The sequence below is a fragment of the Lynx canadensis genome, chromosome D3, assembly GCF_007474595.2.
Source record: "Lynx canadensis isolate LIC74 chromosome D3, mLynCan4.pri.v2, whole genome shotgun sequence".
NCBI classification, from domain to species: Eukaryota; Metazoa; Chordata; class Mammalia; order Carnivora; family Felidae; genus Lynx; species Lynx canadensis.
Window position 1 is genome coordinate 93,402,834 of NC_044314.2, and position 22,006 is coordinate 93,424,839.

Here is a 22,006-nt window from a genome sequence, read left to right on the forward strand (position 1 = left end):
TCTAGAATTGAAAACACCATATCTGAAATTAAGAATTGAATAGATGGACTAAACACAAGTTGAATACATAACTAGAGATAGTAAACTGGAAGGTGAATCAATAACAAAAATACTGAAACAGAGACAGGGGAGGGGAGAGAAAGAGAGGAAAAGTATGCCATGGTCTGAATGACGACTTTGACTCTTGTTGTTCTATTCAGAAAGCTCTCCTGTTCCCCCCGCCCCGCCAAGGAGGACTACTACCTTTCCTTCAGATTCCGGCTGATGGTCACCTGGGGACCTTTCTTGACTGCCTTATCTAACACAGGTGCCCTTATTCTTATCCCACCATCTTACTTGTTTCCCTCTGCTTTGAATTTAGCCTCAAAGTCCACTTAGATGAAGTCTAAAAAGAGCCCACACTCTTAAGCAATACTTTAAAACATGCTTTTTCAAAAGGTTTGCTTTTAAAAAGTTGGGAGATAGTAAAGACAGTTTAAAAATGTAAAAAAAAAAATTATCTGATACTTCAAAAATGGATAGAATTGATATCCAATAACAGTCTAAGCAAATCTATGTATGACTTTGAAGACATTATAATCATGCTTTTGGAAATTAGTTCATGATGGAATTGTTCACCTAAAAAGAACAGAAAACTTAGTTCTGTTTACTACATGGACTAGAGAACAGACAAGTAAAATAAAATTATGACTCAGAAATAACCACTAATAAGACAGATCAAGGAATACGTGGATCAATGGAACAGTACAGAGAGCCAGAAATAAGCCCTCGCCTATATGGTCAATTAATCTATGACAAAGGAGGGAAGAATATATAATGGAGAAAAGACATCTCAATAAGTGCTCTTGGGGAAATGACCACTTTCTTGCATGATACACAAAAATAAACTCAAAGACTTAAAATGTGAGACCTGAAATCTTAAAACTCTTAAAAGGAAACATAGGCAATAATCTCTTGGCCATTTGCCTTGGCGACATTTGCTAGACATGTCTCCTTAGGAAAGGGAAACAAAAGCAGAAATAGACTATCGGTACTATACCAGAATAAAAAGCTTTTGAACAGCAAAGGAAATCAACAAAATGAAAAGGCGACCTAGTGAATGAAAGAAGATATTTACATTCAGTATGTCCAATAAGGGGTTAATAGCCAAGATATATAAAGAACTTGTTCAACTCAATGCTAAAGAAGTTGAATAATCTAATTTAAAAATGGGCAGAGAACCTGAGTAAACGTTTTTCCAAAGGTATACAGATGGCTAACAGACATATGAAAAGATACTCAACATCACTAATCATCAGGGAAATGCAAGTCAAAACCAAAATGAGATACCACCTTACACCTGTCAAAATAGTACTGAAAAGACAAGAAATAACTAGTGTTGGTGAGGATGTGGAGAAAAGAGAACTTTCATGCACTGATAGTGGTAATGTAAATTGGTGCAACCACTGTGGTAAATAGTGTGGAGGTTCCTCAAGAAAGTAAAAATAGAAATACCACATGATGCAGTAATTCTACTGGGGATCTACCCAAAGAAAAATGAAAACACGAGTTTGAAAAGATATATGCATCTACATGTATATTGCAGCATTTTTTACAATAGCCAAGATATGGAAACAACTCAAGTGTCCATGGACAGGTGAATGGATAAATATGTGCTATATACCTACAATGGAATATTACTCAGAAATGAGATCTTACCATTTGAAACAATATGGATGGACCAAGAGACTATTATGCTAAGTGAAAAAAGTCACAGGTAAATTCCATGTTATTTCACTTGTATGTGTAATCCAAAAAATATAAGAACTAGAATCATAAATACAGTAAATAAAGTGGTGGTTGCGAGAGAGCAGGGGGTTGAGGAAGTGGGCAAAATAGATGCAAACTTCCAGTTATAAAATAAAAAAGTCCTAGGGATAAGACGTACAGCATAAGAGGTGCTTGGATGGCTCAGTCAGTTGAGTGTGTGACTCTTGATTTTGGCTTGGGTCATGGTCCTGGGGTCATGGGGTCAAGCCCACATTTTCTCTCGCTTCCTCTCCCTCTGTCCCTCTCCCCTGCTCATGCTCTCTCTCTCCCTCTCTCTCTAAAAAAAGTACAGGATGAGGAATATAGTCAATAATACTATAATAATGTATGGGGACGGATGTAACTACATTTATGATGAGCACACAGCATAATATACAGAATGGTTGAATCACTGTGCTGTAGACCTGAAGCTAATATAGCATTGTATGTCAACTATACTTCAATTAAAAAAAAAATTGTTACTCAGAAATAACTACTGATAACATTTCAGCGTATGTCTTTCCAGGATTTATTTATTTATTTATTTATTTATTTATTTATTTATTTATTTAATATATATGAAATTTATTGACAAATTGGTTTCCATACAACACCCAGTGCTCAATTTCCAGGATATTTTTAATGCACACACATACATACATACATACTTATATATTTTAACATGATCATATTCTGATATCTGTAATTGTATTTTTGAAAGTCACAGTATATTGAATACATCCCCACACCAATAAATATAAAACTACATTTTAATAAGTGCATTTTGTCCCATTTTATGGACATACATGGTGATGTAAAACCCAACTAGATGCTATTAGAAATTTAGGAATTTTCCAGTTTTTCACTAGAGCTTGAAACTGAGATGACAAATGTTACTTATACAAGCTTCAATGAAGAGCTCTTTCATAAAAGCTCAGAAAAAAAATTGCTAGGTTAGGAGTTATGAATATTCTTGTTTTGGGCACATATTGCTTATCTGTCCTCCAGAAAAGTTGTATTAATTTATGCTGCCATCAACAACCTGAAGAATACTGCACCCTCAACAATGCTGGGGCATTTCATTCCTTTTAATACACAATGTAGCAGCATACGAACACTGACTGCAAAATAAATTACATGAGTGTGTGACAGAGGAGGCAGGCTGTGAGGTGAAGGAAGAGGGCTGAGGGGCTGGGAGAGGAGAGAATAGGAATACATATCCATTAAACTGAAGTTCTCTTGACATGCCTGTCATGGTGGGATATCTTGCTATGCTGAGTGGGACTCCAGTGCTTAGAAAACAGACATTTTGATACATGCAAATTTTGCCTTATACAATCCCTTAAAACCCAGCCCTTGTTTTAACCTAGGCCTCCACTGAAATACTAAGTAAACAAGAAAAGGCATACAATGCATTGAAAAGTTTTTTTAAAGTCTATTTGAGAGAGCATGAACGGGGGAGGGGCAGAAAGCGAGAATCTCAAGCAGGCTTTGTGCTGTCAGCACAGAGCCAGACATGGGGCTTGATCTCATGAACTGTGAGATAACGACTTGAGCTGATAATGCTTAACTGACTGAGCCATTCAGGTGCCCCTGCACTGAAAAGTTTTAAATGTTTAAATCAATACCTACTATGGGCCAAGTACTAGGAGTAAAACAGTGAAAAACTGAGACAAAGTTCTCCCCTTACCAAAGCTTACGGTTTAGAAGGCAAGATATGTATTTAAACAGGCAACACTGTGTCTGATCAGTGTGTTAAAGCAGACAGAGGGTTCAGAACCAAGGGTGAACAGGCCAGGTTAAGGTCCAGAGAGAGAGTGCAAAGATGGGTGTAGCAAGGAAGGCAGCCCAGAAAGACAGCTAAGAGTTTGAGTGTGGAAGGTCATGTAAAAGGAATTTATCTTAATGGAGGAAAAGCCAGTGGAAGACTTAAAAGTGAAATGTAATACAATGTGATTAGTCCTTTGATGGGTCACCCTGGGAACAGTATGAAGAACAGGTTAAGGGAAAGCAAGATACATAAACAATATTGTTCATGGCAGTGTTGTTTATTATAAAATATCTGGAGGGGAAATGACTGAATACAGTACATCCATATGGATGTACATATGGATGTACAGATGTATAGGTATATATAAATACTAAGCAGTTGTTAAGAATGAAAAATTAACTACACATACTGGGGTGCCTGACTGTGAGGCCTTCAGCTTTGCTTTTGTTTTTCAAGATTGCTTTGGCTATGTGGGGTACCTGGGTGGCTCAATCAGTTAAGCAAGCATCGGACTTGATTTCGGCTCAGGTCATGATCTCCTGGTTCTTGAGATAGAGCCCCGCATCGGGCTCTGTGCTAATGGCGAGGAGCCTGCTTGGGATTCTCTCTCCCTCGCTCGCTGCCTCTCCCCACTCACTCACTCACTCTGTCTCTCAAATAAACTTCAGGAAAAAAAAAAAAAAGATTGCTTTGGCTATGCACGGTTTTTTTGCGGTTCCATACACATTTTAGGATTGTTTGTTCTAGCTCTGTGAAAACTGTTGGTATTTTGATAGGCATTGTGTTAAATATGTAGATTGCTTTGGGTAGTATTGACATTTTAACAATATTTGTTCTTCCTACCCATGAGCCTTTGTGTCATCTTCAATTTCTTTCATTAGTGTTTTATAGTTTTCATAATACATGTCTTTCACCTCTTTGGTTAGGTTTATTCCTATGTATCTTATTGGTTTTGGTGCAATTGTAAATGGGATTCCTTAATTTCTCTCTCTGCCACATCATTATTGGTATATAAATGCAATGGATTTCTGTACACTGATTTTATATCCTGTGACTTTACTGAGATCAGGTATCAGTTCTAGTAGGTTTTTGGTGGAGTCTTTCAGGTTTTCTCTATGGGTTTCAGGTCATCTGCAAAGAGTGAAAGTTTGACTTGTTTCTTGCCTATTTGGATGCCTTTTATTCCTTTTCATTGTCTGATTACTGAGGCTACAAATTCCAGTACTATGTTATGTTACTGTTATTTAACAGTAGTGAGAGTGGACATCCTTGTGTTGTTTCTGATCGTAGTGGAAAAGCTCTGCCTTTCCCCATTGAGGATGGTATTGGCTGTGGGTTAATATATGGCCTTTATTATGTTGAGGTATGTTCTTCTAAACCTGCTTCGTTAAGTTGTTTTTTTTTTTTTTATCATGAATGGATGCTGTACTTTGTCAAATGCTTTTTCTGCATCTATTGAAATGATCATATGGCTCTCATCCTTTTTTTAAATTAATGTGTATCATGTTGATTGACTTGCGAATATTGAACCATGCTTGCAACCCAGGAGTAAATTCCTCTTGATTGTGGTGAGTGATTTTTTAAATATATTGTTGGATTTGACTTGCTAGTATTTTATTGAGAATTTTTGCATCCATATTCATTAAGGATATTGGCTGTAGTTCTTGTTTTTAGTGGAGTCTTTATCTGGTTTTGGGTTTGGGGGTAATTCTGGCCTCATAGAATAAATCTGGAAGTTTTCCTTCATTCAGAAAGTAACTCTTAAAAAAACCAAAGAACACTTTACACTTCAGATGCTCTGAGGGCAGCTCCATTAACTTAGCTATAAGTAAATAAGCAGAAATTAAAACCAGCCCACCCACTCCTCCCTTCCTTTGATGGTGGAAGTATCTTCTTCGAGGTAACATTAATACATCTCTCTGTGCTCCAGACACCTGCAACCCCCTCTCAGGAACTTTGTGTGATTGACTATCTCTCTTCTTACATCTGCATATTTAATCTCTCCAAACTGGGTATATTACGTTAGGACTTAAACATGTTCTAGTTTCCCATTACTTTAAAAATCTTTTGCCATGGACGCATGGATGGTTCAGTAGATTAAGCGCCCATCTCTTGATTTTGGCTCATGACCTCCCAGTTTGTGGGTTCAAGCCTCGCGTCAGGCTCCGCAATGACAATGTGGAGCCTGCTTGGGATTCTCGCTCTCTCATCCTCTGCCTCTCCTCCAGTTGTGCACGTGCACTCTCTCAAAATAAATTAAAAAAAAAATCTTTTGCCTTGGCCACATCTTTCTGTAATTACTACACTTTGTCCTATTCACACTTGTCTATATTCAGTCTTTACTTATTTGTCCTTTATTGATTACTAAACCTACCCAACCTACCATCCCTCCTTAATGTATTATTTCCAACTAAGGTTAACAGTATTCCTCATGTTGCTCTATGATATGTTCACTTTTTAAGACTTCATCATCTAATCTGACCTCTAAAGAGCATTTAGAAGAACTGACTTTACCTTCCTTCTTGAGACACTGGTTTGTCTTGGTTTGGCAAAACTCCAGTCTTTCTGGTTTTCCTCTTACCTACTAAGACTCCTTTATTCAGCCTACCTTTAAATAGAGCAGGTCTTCATGGTCAGTAGCAGACATTCTCTTCTCACACCATCCACTTTCTCTCTGCAATGTTAGTTGCCTCCACAAGACCTACTGTAGTCTATCTACTGATGTTGCTAAAATTGTATCTTCATCCTGGACACCTCCTCTGGTCCAGAAGTGCAGCCTGTTCATCTGGATGTCTCAAACTCTATAAAGTTAACATGACAAAAACTGCAGCTACTGCCTCTTTCTTCCATCATAGACTCCTCTATATTTTGTTTCTTAATATATTAGAGCCAAGCTAGTCAGTTTTTATAGGACCAACTAGCAAAATCTCACGGGCTTCATTCAGCAATTAAAATTGTAACGTCCCCTTTCTCTGAAAACTTGATTACTAATACTGAAATGTTTGGGATTCCCTGCTTCTCTGATCACTTGGTTCAGTGACCTTGGTTCCATCATCATTTCTAGCCTAAGCACAAGAGTTCTGTAAATATTCTTCTATTCCTCCCTTCCCTATGTTCCTATCCAAACACATGCATCAAACATAAAATATTTAACTCTACATACCTCTGTGACCTTTTTCTTTTTTGTGTGTGGTCTTTTTTCTTTTTAAAAAACAAGGTTACTCTGTTGACTGTATATATATATATATATATATATATATATATATATATATATATATATTTTTTTTTTTTTTTAATCAATAAGCTTACTTTTCTCATATAAAAATATCCAAATACAAGCAGTATACTGCTGGTACAGCTATTTAAATAGGTCTCTGAGGAACCAGGATCTCCTTCTTTTATACCATCCTTAGGCCATGGCTATCATTCTCAAGGCCACAGATGGCTCTTTCAGCTCTAGGAATGGAAAACTCGAAGGGAAAACAATGGAGAAGGTATAAAAGGTGAAGTGCAAAAGGCAAAGAGAAAAAGCTACATAGGTCTGTTTTCAGTGATACTAGTTTTGATTCTCAAGATGAGGAAAATGGCTACACTTGGCTGCAAGGAGACTGCGAGGAGTTTTATAACTGGACATATTGCTAGTGTGAGCCAAAATAGGGTTATCAGTAGGAAAAGATGAGATGGATGTCTGACTGACTAGTAACAGTATCTGCCACAACAGGCCAGAAAGAAAATACCAATAAAGTAGTATCAGATACTCCAGCTACTCTAAATATAATGCAATTAACTTAGAAATCATTAAGAAGATAACTGCAAACTTCAAATCATATTTTAAAAAGCATAATTCTAAACCCATAAAGATTCAAAAAGTTGTGATACATTTATACATTTAGAATTAAACTAACACAGACCAAAATGTATTACATTGCTGAAGAGGTGTTTTAGAGGACTATATAGTTTTACATGCTTATTTTGGATAACAAACACTGTAACAATGAGTTGGAGTTCACTTTAAGACAATGAAAAAAGCAATTCTACATTCATAACATTTATAGAGTCTCTCTCCCAGTATGAATTCTCTTGTGCATAGTAAGTGAACAACTCCAGCTGAAGGCTTTTCCACATTGAATACATTCATAGGGTTTTTCACCAGTGTGAGTTCTCGTGTGTCTCCTAAGGCAAGAGGAAACACTGAAGGTCTTCCCACATTCGTTACATTGATAGGATTTCTCTCTAGTATGAGTTCTCACATGTATCCTAAGGGATGAGAAACCCTAAAAACGTTCCCACAGTCATTGGATTCATAGAGATTCTCTTGAGTGTGTATTTTCTTGTGAACTTTAAGGTGCGAGCTTGTTGTAAAGGCTTTTCCACAGCCACTGCATTCATAGTTTCTCCCTAGTGTGCATTCTCTTGTGCACTATATAACTTGTGTCAAAGGATTTTCCACAATGATTACATTCATAAGGTTTCTCTCTGGTGTGAGTTCTCACATGAACCTTAACATATGTTTTCTGACTGAATGCTTTTCCACATTGATTATACTCATACACCCATGTGACTTTTCTTGTGCAAAATAAGATTAGAATTTCTTTTGAATGCTTTCCCACATTGATTACATGATATTTCTTTTCACTAGGAGTTTGCTCTTGTTGCCTAAGGTATGGATAATGACAAAAAGCCTTGCTTTTATTACATTCATAGGGATTAAATTGTTATATATAGGAAGCATATTATTATGTTTGAAGTGTATGCCATATTTGAAACATGCATACTCTTTTTGTGCTGTTTGAGTTTTTTCCAAGGTGTCACAGAGCTCTATCATATGTATGACTTTCACAGAGATTCCCAGTTTCTTGTAATTGTTTAAGATTGATTTTTTTAAAAAACATTTATTTATTTTGAGAGACAAAGCATGAGCAGGTGAGGGGCGGAGAGAGAGAGAGACATACAGAATCTGAAACAGGCTCCAGGCTCTGAGCACAGAGCCTGATGCAGGGCTCAAACCCATGAACCATGAAATTATGACCTGAGCCTAAGTCGGACGTTTACCTGACTGAGCCACCCAGGCACCCCAAGATTGAATTACGTTCTTTTAAAAAATTTTTTTTCACATTTATTTTTGAGAGATAGAGACAGAGCACAAGTGGGGGAGGGGCAGAGAGACAATGAGACACAAAATTCGAAGCAGGCTCCAGGCTCTGAGCTGTCAGCACCGAGTCCAATGCGGGGCTTGATCTCACAAACCATGAGATCATGATCTGAGCTGAAGTCAGATGCTTAACTGACTGAGCCACCCAGCCACCCCAGATTGAATTATACTTCAAACACTCAATACTAAGTAGCATTTATGGCAATGTTTAGTGGAGACTCTCTTGAAAACAACAAGTTTTGATTTAAGTTCAGAGTTTTCCTCTAATTCATGATGGTCATAGAATCTCTCCCGAGATGCTGTTTTCTTTTGGATCACTTGCCTCATATTTCTCCCTGGGATCTTGCACTGTTTTCTGGTCTTATGGAATTCTTGGTCTTCAGTTAATGTGGAAGACCAATCATCCATTATGAATCTTATCATTTTCACTGCACTGGAGGATTTTTCCTTACAAAGTGGAGTCTTTGAGTGGAGTCTTTTAAGTTGAATTTACTAGACTGGATAGGTGCCTTGGAGAATTCGCTTTGTCATAGTCTATATATATATATATATATATATATATATATATATTTTTTTTTTTATTTTTATTTTTTTTTTTTTTTGAGACAGAGAGAGACAGAGCACGAGTGGAGGAGGGGTAGAGAGAGAGGGAAACACAGAATCCCAAGCAGGCTCCAGGCTCTGAGCTGTCAGCACAGAGTCTGATACGGGGCTTGAACCCACGAGCTGCGAGATCATGACCTGAGCCAAAGTCAGATGCTCAACTGACTGAGCCACCCAGGCGCCCCTCTTTCTCATAGTTCTTATCTCTTCTTTACCCAACAGGGAGATCACAGTAGGCTTCTGTAATTGATATTCCACTGAGATAAGATTTATATAGCTTCCCAACATCACATCTCTGTAAATTCTTCTCTGAGCAGAATCAAGCATCATCCACCCCTGGGTGAACTCCCCAGCCACATCCTTAAAGGTCACTGGTCCCTGTAACCACGTTGTGGGAAATCAAGCCATCATCCTTTCTTCCTCAGTGTTTCTCACATAGAAATAGAGTCCTGTGTCGACAGAGCCCTTATGGAGGACAGGTTAATGGCTGCCATCTTGAGAGTCTAAAAGTGATATCTGCTTGCACAACAGAGCAGAGAGATCAGGATATTTCTTGTTTCTCTGATCCAACCACAGCATGGATACATTTCACTGGGTATCCTCCCTGCAGCCGAAGAGGCAGGTTCAGGTGAAAGAAGAAAGGTGGAAACAGGGCTCCATAGCTGGCAAGGTAAAAAGAAAAATTGTAGACCCCCCTCCACTACCCCAGCAGGGTTTGGCCAGCTTAAAATCTTTTTTTTTTTTTTTTAATGTTTTTATTTATTTTTGAGACACAGAGAGATGCTCAACTAACTGAGCCACCCAGGTGCCCTTAAAATCTTTACTAGGATTTGTAGTCACATGCAAAATAGTCATCGTGGTTTCTCTGGTTTCTCCTGGAGTCATCTGGTTTCTCCTGGAGACTATTTGTCAGTAATGGGTGGGAGAAGCATGCATTATTATTATTTTTTTAAAGTTTTTCCATTTCTTTCAAGAGAGAGAGAGAAAGAACAGGGGAGGGGCAGAGAGAGGGAAAGAGAATCCCAGGCAGGCTCTGTGCTGTCAGCACAGAGTCTAATAAGGGGCTCGATCCCCCGAGCCACAAGATCATGACTTGAGCCAAAATCAAGAGTCAGACACTCAACTGACTGAGCTACTCAGGTGCCCCAGGAGCATGCATTATTAAAAGAAAAAAGATTAAAACTAAAGAGAACCAGCTAAAAGAAGCATGGTTGTTTAATTTTGTGTGTACTTTTTAGTTACCTTCTGAAATGGAAAAATAATTTTCCTGTTAAACACAACTATTTTAGGTAGGCTTACTTTTCTACATAGCACTTGATGTTTTTAACTGAATAACACACGATCAACAACACTGATGATGTGGCTGCTACTCTACTCAGGAATTTTATTAAAGTTGTTAAAGGTAGATATGTGACTTTGAAACAAATGTTCATTTGTTTACCTCCAATTCAGTCTCTCTTCCCAAAGTCTGTATTTTCTCATGATAATTTATTCTATCTAGAAATTGAATGGGATCTACAAAGAAGCACAAACCATGATCCAAATGTTGGGAAGAAGGTCATAACAATGTTAATTAGATGGTATAACACTTTCCTAAATAATTTTTACAATAGCTTTAAAATAAATTAAAAAAAAAACAGTGTGTATACAAAAAATTAGTGCTTAGAGAGACTTTAAGGATCACAAGAAATCATGCAATAATTTATTAGGTTAATATTTTTACAAGTCTCACTTTTTGAAGATTTGATGATAACCTCCAAGTGAGAGCCCCCATCTCAATACAATAGAGTTAAGTTTTAATGGGAAAAAATACAGAATTGGCATTTATTTTTATTTTATTTTATTTTATTTTATTTTATTTTATTTTATTTTATTTTTTAAAATTTTCATCCAAAGTAGTTAGCATACAGTGCAACAATGATTTCAGGAGTAGATTCCTTAGTGCCCCTTACCCATTTAGCCCATTCCCCCTCCCACAACCCCTCCAGTAACCCTGTTTATTCTCCATATTTATGAGTCTCTTCTGTTTTGTTCCCCTCCCCGTTTTTATATTATTTTTGTTTCCCTTCCCTTATGTTCACCTGTTTTGTCTCTTCAAGTCCTCATATGAGTGAAGTCATATGATATTTGTCTTTCTCTGACTAATTTCACTTAGCATAATACCCTCCATTTCCATCCACGTAGTTGCAAATGGGAAGATTTTATTCTTTTTGATTGCTGAGTAATTCTCCATTGTGTGTGTGTGTGTGTGTGTGTGTGTGTGTGTGTGTGTGTATATATATATATATATATATACATATATATATACCACATCTTCTTTATCCATTCATCCATCGATGGACATTTGGACTCTTTCCATACTTTGGCTATTGTTGATAGTGCTGCTATAAACATTGGGGTACATGTGTCCCTTTGAAACAGCACACCTGTATCCCTTGGATAAATACCTAGTAGTGCAATTGTCATAGGGTAGTTCTATTTTTAGTTTTTTGAGGAACCTCCATACTGTTTTCCAGAGTGGCTGCACCAGATTGCATTTCAAAAGCAGTGCAAAAGAGATCCTCTTTCTTCGCATCCTCGCCAACATCTGTTGTTGCCTGAGTTGTTAACGTTAGCCATTCTGACAGGTGTAAGGTGGTATCTCTTTGTGGTTTTCATTTGTATTTCTCTGATGATGAGTGAAGTTGAGCATTTTTTCATGTGTTGGTTGGCCATCTGGATGTCTTCTCTGGAGAAGTGTCTATTCATGTCTTTTGCCCATTTCTTCACTGGATTATTTGTTTTTTGGGTGTTGAGTTTGATAAGTTGGCATTTTTATTTAGACAAATATCTTTGACAGGTAGATTCTATGTCCTTAAAACCAGAAAGGTCTGTCTCTTTGGGGTAAACCATATAGAAATAGATTTCCATCTGATTTGTTGATTCCTGTATTCCAAGTACCTAGAACATTTTCCAGCATATGTCAGACACTCAACAAATATTTATCGAATAAGCTGAATGAGTCCACAGCAATTAAGGTTTTGTGAAGGAGGTCCTCCCACCCCCCCCCCCATCCCCCATCCATACCCTTCTTTCAGGAGCAAAACAAAATTAGAAAGTTATGTTTCCTGTTCAAAAAAGGAACTTACTTTGCCTTCTGGTTAAAGCTTTTTAAGTTAAGAATTGTACTCTGGACTTGCTCCTTAATTCCCCAAGTTTCATTTCTTTTCTAGTTACAGAACTAATAAGAAAAACTAAATGACTTTAGGGACAAACAGGAAAAAAATATTTGAATAAATGGAGACATTCATCATGATCATGGATCCAATATTATATTGGTTTCAATTTTTCTCTGACCAGAATTGAATTGTATTTTCATTAATCTATATATTCAACAGGGACTTCTTGAAATGAGCATCTGATTTTTTAAGGTTTTATAGGAAAACAAAGCTACATGAATAACAAGGCAATTATTAAAATAGTGCTTTGCCCCTACTATATTTCAAAATGTGTTATAAATCTCTAGTAACTTAAACATAATAATAAGGAGGCAATAATAAAAAGTAAAACAGTAACTTTAGAAACAGGTTGATGTGTAGCTGGCCGTTTCGTACATGATAAAGGCAGCAGTGTAAATCATGGGGGAAAAGGATGCACTAGTTATCAAAATGCTGTCAAGACAAATGACTATTTTTTGAGAAAAGCGTAAATTCTACTTCACATATTTCCAGAGAGAGGGGGAGAGAGAGGAGACACAGAATCCAAAGCAGGCTCCAGGCTCTGAGCTGTCAGCACAGAGCCCAATGCAGGGCTTGAACCCATGAACTGCAAGATGATGACCTAAGCCAAAGTTGGATGCTTAACCTACTGAGCCACCCAGGTGCCCCAATTGTTTTAACTTTTAAAGGAGTTCTTATTGGAGATAGATTCTGAAATATTTACAATATATCGTGTAAAAGGTCTGCTTCAAAATAGTGATGGATACCAGGGTGTTCATTATCTTTTTTTTTTTTAATATTCATTTATTTTGAGAGAGAGACAGGCTGAGGGAGAGACAGAATCACAAGTAGGCTCCACACTGTCAGCATAGACCCAATGTGGGGTTCAATCTCATGAATCTTGAGATCGTGACCTAAGATGAAATCAAGAGTCAGATTCTCAACAGTCTGAGCCACCCAGGTGCCCCATCATTACACTTTTTTTATGTTCTGAAATTTTCATAATATAAATCTAAAAATCATCAGAGAGATTTTATTCATAAAACATTAATAGGATGTATGGGTTATTATTTACATATAAAATCACAAATTAAGAGATCTTAAGAAATTTAAAATTATAACAGAAACCAAAAACAGGTAAAAAGGTTTAAAGATAAAGCTGAGGAATTTTTCCAGCAAGCAGACCTCCCAAAAGAGATAAGCAGTGAGAAAGAAAATGTAAGAAAATGATATGATCAATTTCAAAGGTTCAACACCAGATTATTCAGAGTTCCAGAGAGAAAAAAACAGGAGGAAGAGAGAAACAAATACAGGAGAAATTCCTAAAAACAGTGAAATATCTAAGCACTGACGCATTGAAACGGGCAATTTCTTAAAGACTGGAACTAAACATATCATCATGAAAGCTTTGAATACCAAAAATAAGATGATCTAAAAGTTCCAAGAGATGATAAACAGGTTACATACAAATCAGTAACAGGCATGACTTTTCAATGGTAACACTGTTCATTTTTTTTTTTTTAACATTTATTTATTTTTGAGACAGAGGGAGACAGAGCATGAAAGGGGGAGGGACAGAGAGAGAGGGACACACAGAATCTGAAGCAGGCTCCAGGCTCTGAGCCGTCAGCACAGAGCCCGATGCAGGGCTCGAACTCACAAACCGCAAGATCATGACCTGAGCCGAAGGTGGACACTTACCTGAGCCACCCAGGCGCCCCTACCATGAACAGTTTTGAGCCAGCCAAGCAGACAGTGAAATGTGACCCTTGCCATGGTAAATACATGGCTTGCTGCCTGTTGTACTGTGGCCACGTGGTTCCCAAAGAGGTCAATGCTGCCACTGCCACCAGCAAGACCAAGCATACCGTGCCATTTGTGGACTGGTGCCCTACTGGCTTCAAAGTTGGCATTAATTACCACCCTCCCACTGTGGTATCTGGTAGAGACCTGGCCAAAGTACAGCGAACTGTGTGCACGGTGAGCAACACCACAGCCATTGCTGAGGCCTGGGCTCACCTGGACCACAAGTTTGGCCTGATGTATGCCAAGCGTGCCTTTGTTCACTGGTATGTGGGTGAGGGCATGGAGGGAGGAGAGTGTTCTGAGGCCTACGAGGACTTGGCTGTCCTTGAGAGGGATTATGAGGAGGTTGGTGTGGATTCTGTCGAAGGAGAGGGTGAAGAAGAATACTAAAGTTAAAAAAGCCACAAACGTGCTGCTTTTACAGGGAAGCTTATTCTGTTCTACACATTGAAAAGTTGTGCTCTGATCAGTTAATTTCATATACAATTACTGACCTATGCTTTAAAACACAATGAGACCCAAGCTGTCCATTTCTCTGATGGGTTTGAAAAAAGTATTCCCTGTTTTATTTATTTTATTTTATTTTTTTAACGTTTATTTATTTTTGGGACAGAGAGAGACAGAGCATGAACGGGGGAGGGGCAGAGAGAGAGGGAGACACAGAATCGGAAACAGGCTCCAGGCTCTGAGCCATCAGCCCAGAGCCCGACGCGGGGCTCGAACTCACGGACCGCGAGATCGTGACCTGGCTGAAGTCGGACACTTAACCGACTGCGCCACCCAGGCGCCCCAAGTATTCCCTGTTTTAAATGAAAAGAAAAATTCTTAAGGAAAATAATTGCCTTTCCAGGACTTATACAGAAGGCCAAAATACCAAACAAATATGAGGACGAGATAAAGTATTTTGTAGTTATAAACAACTTAGCTCATATAGGCTCTTTTTCCAGAAGGTAATAAGATTATAATCTACCAAAAAGGAAAAAAAGCTTCCAGGAAATAAATCCAAAACAGAGATGAGCTGAGGGAATACATAAGTGTAAAGGGACGTCTCACAATGCCAGGAGGGTTATATATGCCTGGAGAGTAACGGATCTGTCAGACTTCAGGAGGCTCGAAGGCTCCTCAGAAAAATGGTAAGGCTGTATGACAGGTTTGACCTTGAGGAAAACAGAACTGAGAGGCATTTTACATGGACTTAGTGAAAACAAAGAAAATGAATAAGAAAGGCAATTACTAAAAATAGGAAGAGCAGAATTTGCACAAGAAAGAAACTTATTATGGTTCAGCACTAAACCATATAAATAACTGTATTTATACAGTTATTACAATGAAAGTGCTGCACATGGATAGAACCAAAATTTGTGAGAAAACTACATTATAACACTTGCAATATAATTGCATTATGGTTTAAGAATGTAGGAAGGATGGACATAAGGTTCTCATTTAATGCAGTAAGAAATGGAAAAATGTCTCAAATTGATGAACTTAAAAAATACTGAAGACAGTTTAGGGGCGCCTGGGTGGCTCAGTCGGTTAAGCGTCTGACTCCGGCTCGGGTCATGATCTCGCGGTCCGTGAGTTCGAGCCCCGCATCGGGCTCTGTGCTGACAGCTCAGAGCCTAGAGCCTGTTTCAGATTCTGTGTCTCCCTCTCTCTCTGCCCCTCCCCTGCTTATGCTGTGTCTCTGTCTCAAAAATAAATAAACGTTAAAATAAAAAAAAATTAAAAAAATACTGAAGACAGTTTAAATACGTGCAAACAGCTTAAAAATTTGAAAGTGGTTGCCATTGAGAAGAAGCAGGGACCTCTGTTTTTATTATGAGCCTTTTTAACATATTAGATATCTATTTATTTGTTCATTGCTTTTGAGAGAGAGAGCGAGCACATGCACACATGATCAGGGAAAGGGGGAGAGGGAGAGGGAGAGAACGTTAAGCAGGCTCCACACTCAGTGGAGAACCCTATGCAGGGCTCCATCCCATGACCCTAGGATCATGACCTGAGCAGAAATCACGAGTGGGATGCTCAACCGACTGAGCCACTCAGGCACCCCAACAGAATAGATTTAAAAAAAAATGTATATATATATTTCTTAAAAAGTAAATAAATTTCAGAGAAAATACATGAATTAGTCAACCAAATCAAGAAGTAGAAAAACAGCAACAAAGTAAATTTAAAAAGACAGAGTAAGTTACTGTACAGAAAACCAAAATGCAAAGACATAAAACCAAACACAAAAACTATCAAAATCCACTTCTTTGAAAAGATTAACATAGATATATATAATGCAGGACTAATCCATAAAAAAAAGGATGGCCCAGAAAAATATTAAACTCAAAAAGGAAGAAATGGCTACAATTATAGCAATGATTTTTAAGTATCACTAAAAAGCAGTTATTTTTAAAATCTCCAAAAAAATCACTGTAAAATATTAGTATAAACAACTTTATGCCAACAAACTTGAAAATTCAGATGAGATGAACAATTTTCTAGAAAACCTAAGTGTCCAAATTGACTAAGAACTAGAAAACTTAAATCCATCAACTACCATTTAAAAAAAAATTGGGAGTGCCTGGGTGGCTCAGTCAGTTAAGTGTCAGACTCTCGATTTCGGCTCGGGTCATGATCTCACAGTTCCTGAGACTGAACCCCTTGTCGGGCTCTGTGCTGACAAGATGGAGCCTGTTTGGGATTCTCTTTCTCTCTCTCTGCCCCTCCTGCATATGTGCTCTCTCTTTCTCTCTCTCAAAAAAAAAAAAAAAAAAAAAAAAAAAAAAAAAAAAAAAGAATCAGATGTCAAATATCTACCCCTAAGGATTTTGAGCCCAAAACTTACAATGGAAAAACTATCTCACAAAATAGAAAGAAAAAAATCTATACTTCCCAAATTATTCATGAGACTTGTGAAATCTTTCTGGTACAGTACAGGAGACAGTCTAGCAAGGAGACTGTAGAGGCCACATTGAGGCAATCTTGAGAGATGGGACGTAGAAAGGGCCACAGGGACCACCTGGCTGAATACAGACAGACATTTCAGGCCCTAACTGACCAAGGGGCTACTTACAACCAGGCAGTTACCAAAAAGGGAAACTTCCATGCATGGCCATACCTGCCACCTCATCTTCCCCCTTTAAAACAGCTCCCACCCACGGCCCTGTGCAGACGGCCTCCCCTCTGCTGTCCTGCCCTTGACAGGGAGCGCCGCTCCCTTGAGGTGCGCTCAGGCAGTCGATCTCCCTCATTCTGTTTCGGGTGAATTCTTTTCACCCACCGCCACCAGCTTCCGCTTCATGGTGGCCCCACATTTGGGGACCCATCTGGTAGGGTGAGACCCCCACATGTAAACACCACAGATAGAACAAGAAGATTAAAATGCAAGTAAAATATTAACAAATTGAATACAGCTGTTTACTAACGTGATAAAAGAACATTAATCACTGTTTGCACATTTGCAAGAATTACTGACAAGCAGAAAAACTACGGTTGTTACTATAACAGCTACTGAACACTCTTGTACCCACTGTATCTTGAAGCAGATCTGAGGACGTTATATTATTTTTAAGTATTTCAGAATTTATCGCTGTATATCTGTATAGGGGAGAGAGAGAGAGAGGGAGTGTGTGTGTGTGTGTGTGTGTGTGTGTGTGTGTGTATGTGTGTGTGTGTGTGTGTGTATGTGTTTTAAGAAAGCTCTATGCCCAGGGGTGCCTGGGTAGCTCAGTCGGTTAAGTGTCCAACTCTGGGTTTTGGCTCAGGTCATAATCTCATGAGTTTGAGCTTTCGTGAGTTTGAGCCCCACATCCAGCTCTGCGCTAACAGCGCAGAGCCTATTTGGGATTCTCTTTCTCTCTCTCTTTCTCTCTCTGCTCCTCCCCTACTCACGCTGTCTCTGTCTCTCTCAAAATAGATAAATAAACTTAAAAAAAAAAAAGAGAGAAAGCTCTATGCCCCTCCTGGTGTTTGAATTCACCACCACATCAAAAGTTGCATACTGGACTGAGCCAGCCAGGGACCCCCGGAATTTATCTCTGAATAAGATGACCAGGATACTGTCACACCCACAAAATTAGCAGTAATTGCTTATTATCAAATATGTAGGCAGTGTTCAAACTTTTCTGTTATCAGGATGTTTTTATTATTTTTTTAAATGTTTCTTCATTTTTGAGAAAGAGAGAGGTGAGCGGGGTAGGGGCAGAGAGGGAGGGAGACACGGAATCTAAAGCAGGTTCCAGGCTCTGAGCTGTCAGCACAATGGGGTTCGAACCCACAAACTGAGATCTGACCTGAGCCGAAGTCAGATGCTCAACCAACTGAGCCTCGCAGGCGTCCCTCCGTTATCAGTTTTTTTTATTATTTTCTACTTTTTTCCTTTGTCCAATTATTTATTCATTTAGAATTTTATTTTTTTCATATAATTTATTATCAATTTGGCCAAAATACAGTGTGTAAAGTGTGCTCTTGGTTTTTGGGCTAGATTCCCGTGGTTCATGGCTTACATACAACACCCAGTGCCCATCACCCATTTCCCCCTCTCCCCTACTTGTTACCAGTTTTTAAAGTTATTTCTTTGACTCATGGACCAAATAAAGGTTCATACAATTTCAAATCCTTTAAAAAAATTTTTTTTTAACATTTATTTATTTTTGAGACAGAGAGAGACAGAGCATGAACGGGGGAGGGGCAGAGAGAGAGGGAGACACAGAATCGGAAGCAGGCTCCAGGCTCCGAGCCATCAGCCCAGAGCCCGACGCGGGGCTCGAACTCACGGACCGCGAGATCGTGACCTGGCCGAAGTCGGACGCTTAACCGACTGTGCCACCCAGGCGCCCCTCAAATCCTTTTTTAAAAAAGGTTATTTATTTTGAGAGAGAGCGCGCGCCCAAATGGAGAAGGGATAGAGAGGGAGGGAGAGAGAATCCCATGGGTGAGCTCGAGACCTGAGCAGAAATCAGGGGTCGCACGCCCAACCCACGGAGCCACCGGGGCGCCCCTCGAGTCCCTTTGAATTTAAGGGTTGCCGGGGAGAACGGAGACATCATTCCTGGGCCGCGACCCACGAGCAGACGAAGGTTAGGGCAGACCCAGGAAGAGCTCGCGGATGAGGTCACCGGTACATCCCAACGCCCACTCCCGAACCGGCAGCCCCCGGCTCCACCGCCGTCCTGGCACCGCGCGCGGCTCCGCGCCCTCCCACCCTCGTTTCCCCGCCCTCCGGCCGGGCGAGGCCCCGGCCGCTCACCGAGCCTGGAAGAGCGCGCGGCGCGGGAGCGGCCCCTCCCCACGTCGCCTCTCACAGGCCGCGCCTCCTCAGCTCCGCGCGCTCCCACGCGCTCCCCTGTCCTCGCGGTACCTGCTTCTCGGAGTCGGACCCGCCCGGCCGCCGCGAGAAGGGAGCGGAGAGCGCGCGCCGGGCGGACGGCGGCGTCTGGAGAGCAGCGAGCGGAGCTCCGGCGGCCGACGGCCCCAAGAAGCCGAGGGGCCGAGACTACATTTCCCAAGAGCCCCCGCGCCGCGCCGCCCCTCCCTGCCCAGTGGAGGGATTCTGGACTTCTGGTCAAGGCTGCCGCGCGTGCGTGCGTGGACGGGGGCGTGTGTGTGACGCCCGGGGCTGCGGAGTGTGCGTGAAGGGACGGGGGTCCCAGGGCGCGGCGGGCCGGGGGCGTGAGCGCGAGCCCGCGGCCGGCAGCGAGGAGCCCCGCGCGGAGAGCCGGCCGCCGCCCGGGCGGCCCGTGCGCGCCTCGCCGCGGTCGCGTCGCCTGCTCGCGGAGGCCTGGCTCGTCATTGATTCGCCGTGGCTGCTGCCATTGTGACGGGATCGCCTCGCCCACCGCGCCTCCCGGTGCTCGCTGCAGGTACACGCGCAGGCGGCGGCGCGTGTGTGTTTGCTTCGCAGTCGGGCCCGTCGTGTTGTTGCTTGTTAACCTCAGCGCTCGGGGTGGCCGGTGATTTCATTGTAAGTTTTCTTCCCAACTGATTTTTACCCCTTGCGTGGATGACTTTTCCCCGTGGCGGGTGATTCTTGAATTCACGTCGCAGCATCAATAGCGCACATTGCTGCTTTGCAAGAATGATGACAATACCCCCTAGCGTTTGGTGTTTGTGTTGTGTGGTGCTGGTGGTAGGTTTGAACCACATATTCTCAGTGGTTCAGAATGCGGTGTCTTTTGGTCCTGCTTCTCTTTTTCCAGCTAGGGCTGCAGGTTTAAATTTTGCATTTGGCTTTTTCTAGCATTTGCTGAAAATGATCATGCTGTTTTTGTTAGAGGAGGACATTTCTTAGCAGTAAGAGCCTCACGTTCCTGGGAGAAATCCAACGTGGTTGTACTGTTTTTAAAACATGTACACTATTGGATTCTATTTGTGGATATTATCAGAGTTATAGGCTACTTGCTTCTTGGAGAAGTAGGTCTGCTTTAATATCCAGTCTGTAGAAAGGGCTGGATAAGTTTCTGTTTCTTGATCTAGTCTAGAAATACTAAGTTAAAAACACGTTTTTACCTCTTACTGCCAGCATTGGCCTGATGCGGGGCTCGGACTCACAAACTGGGAGATCATGACCTGAGCCAAAACCGGGAGTGGGAGTCGGAGGCTTAACTGACTGAGCCACCCAGGCGTCCCTATTTTATTTTTAAGTAGGCTTCACACCCAGTGTGAGGCTTGAACTCAGACCCAGAGGTTAAGAGTTGCACACTCTACCAGCAGAGCCAGCCACTCGCCCCTAACTTGTGTAGTTTTTTTTTAATCAAGTAGATTAACTGGAGGTGCCTATGTGTTTAACCTAGTTTTAATTATTTTATTTTCCCTTGACACTAGAGTTGTTAAGCCAATCAAAATGATGCATATCATCTAACATCTAGTATGATGTCAAAGGTAAGGTTAACATCAACGTTACTTAGATCCCACCCAAAGTCTATGGAGAAGGTGGAGCATTTCAATTCTGGTAATAGCAGAATATACCTTGCTTTTAAAGTACAAGGGAAGACGAGATGGCATCCAGAATGCTAGCTACAAATGTGTCAGGTTGGCGATGTCGACTGTAGTTAACTGTCTAGACAGTTAAATAGCACAACTCGTCCTCACCCCTTTTAAACTAACTCAGCCCTACACTAACTTTTCTCTGTGACCTAATTTACTTCTCTTCTGTTGCATTAAGATCGTCTTGCAAAGCCTCCTGGAGGGTGAATTTCACACGTTCATGCGTATTCTTGAAAATTGTTCCCTTGTGCTGTCATTCCTTCTCTCAGTACACATTTCTTGAGCTCTGAGCATGTGCCAGTCATAGGGCAGGGATTTGAGATACAGATGAAGAAGGAAGTCTGTTCAGTATTTTATATTAACATTGTCTCAAAATTCTACTTAGGACAATATACAAGGTATATTTTTTGGAAAAGAGATTACAAAATTATTCTTATTATTTGTCCCCCCCCCCCTGCGTAGAAGAGATTCAGTTAACATCAATGAGTTTTTAGTAAAGTGACTGAAAAGGAAATAGGTAAGTGAATAGATTCTTTACTGTCTTCAGTAACAAGCTAACACATGCGTTTATGAAAGAAAGTCTACTCATAATAGGAATAAAGTATCTAATATTACTTTTAACTAGAAATATACCTCAGCTATGTGAAAAACTTTAACACCTTACTACTAGATAGAAAATAAGAATAAAGGATGAATAGAAATGAGAACAGTTCT

At 40.3% G+C, this 22,006-nt stretch overlaps 1 protein-coding gene across 1 annotated transcript in view; it reads left to right on the top strand.

The window, feature by feature from the left end:
• The window catches only part of ZNF10 (zinc finger protein 10), a 66,302-nt gene that overhangs the window by 23,864 nt on the left and 20,432 nt on the right, over positions 1 to 22,006 (top strand). The window contains exons 4-6 of the mRNA XM_032595354.1: positions 201 to 307; positions 14,340 to 14,690; positions 19,460 to 20,123. Coding sequence (XP_032451245.1) covers positions 201 to 307; positions 14,340 to 14,690; positions 19,460 to 20,123 — 1,122 coding nt within the window. The remainder of the gene's footprint in view (positions 1 to 200; positions 308 to 14,339; positions 14,691 to 19,459; positions 20,124 to 22,006) is intronic.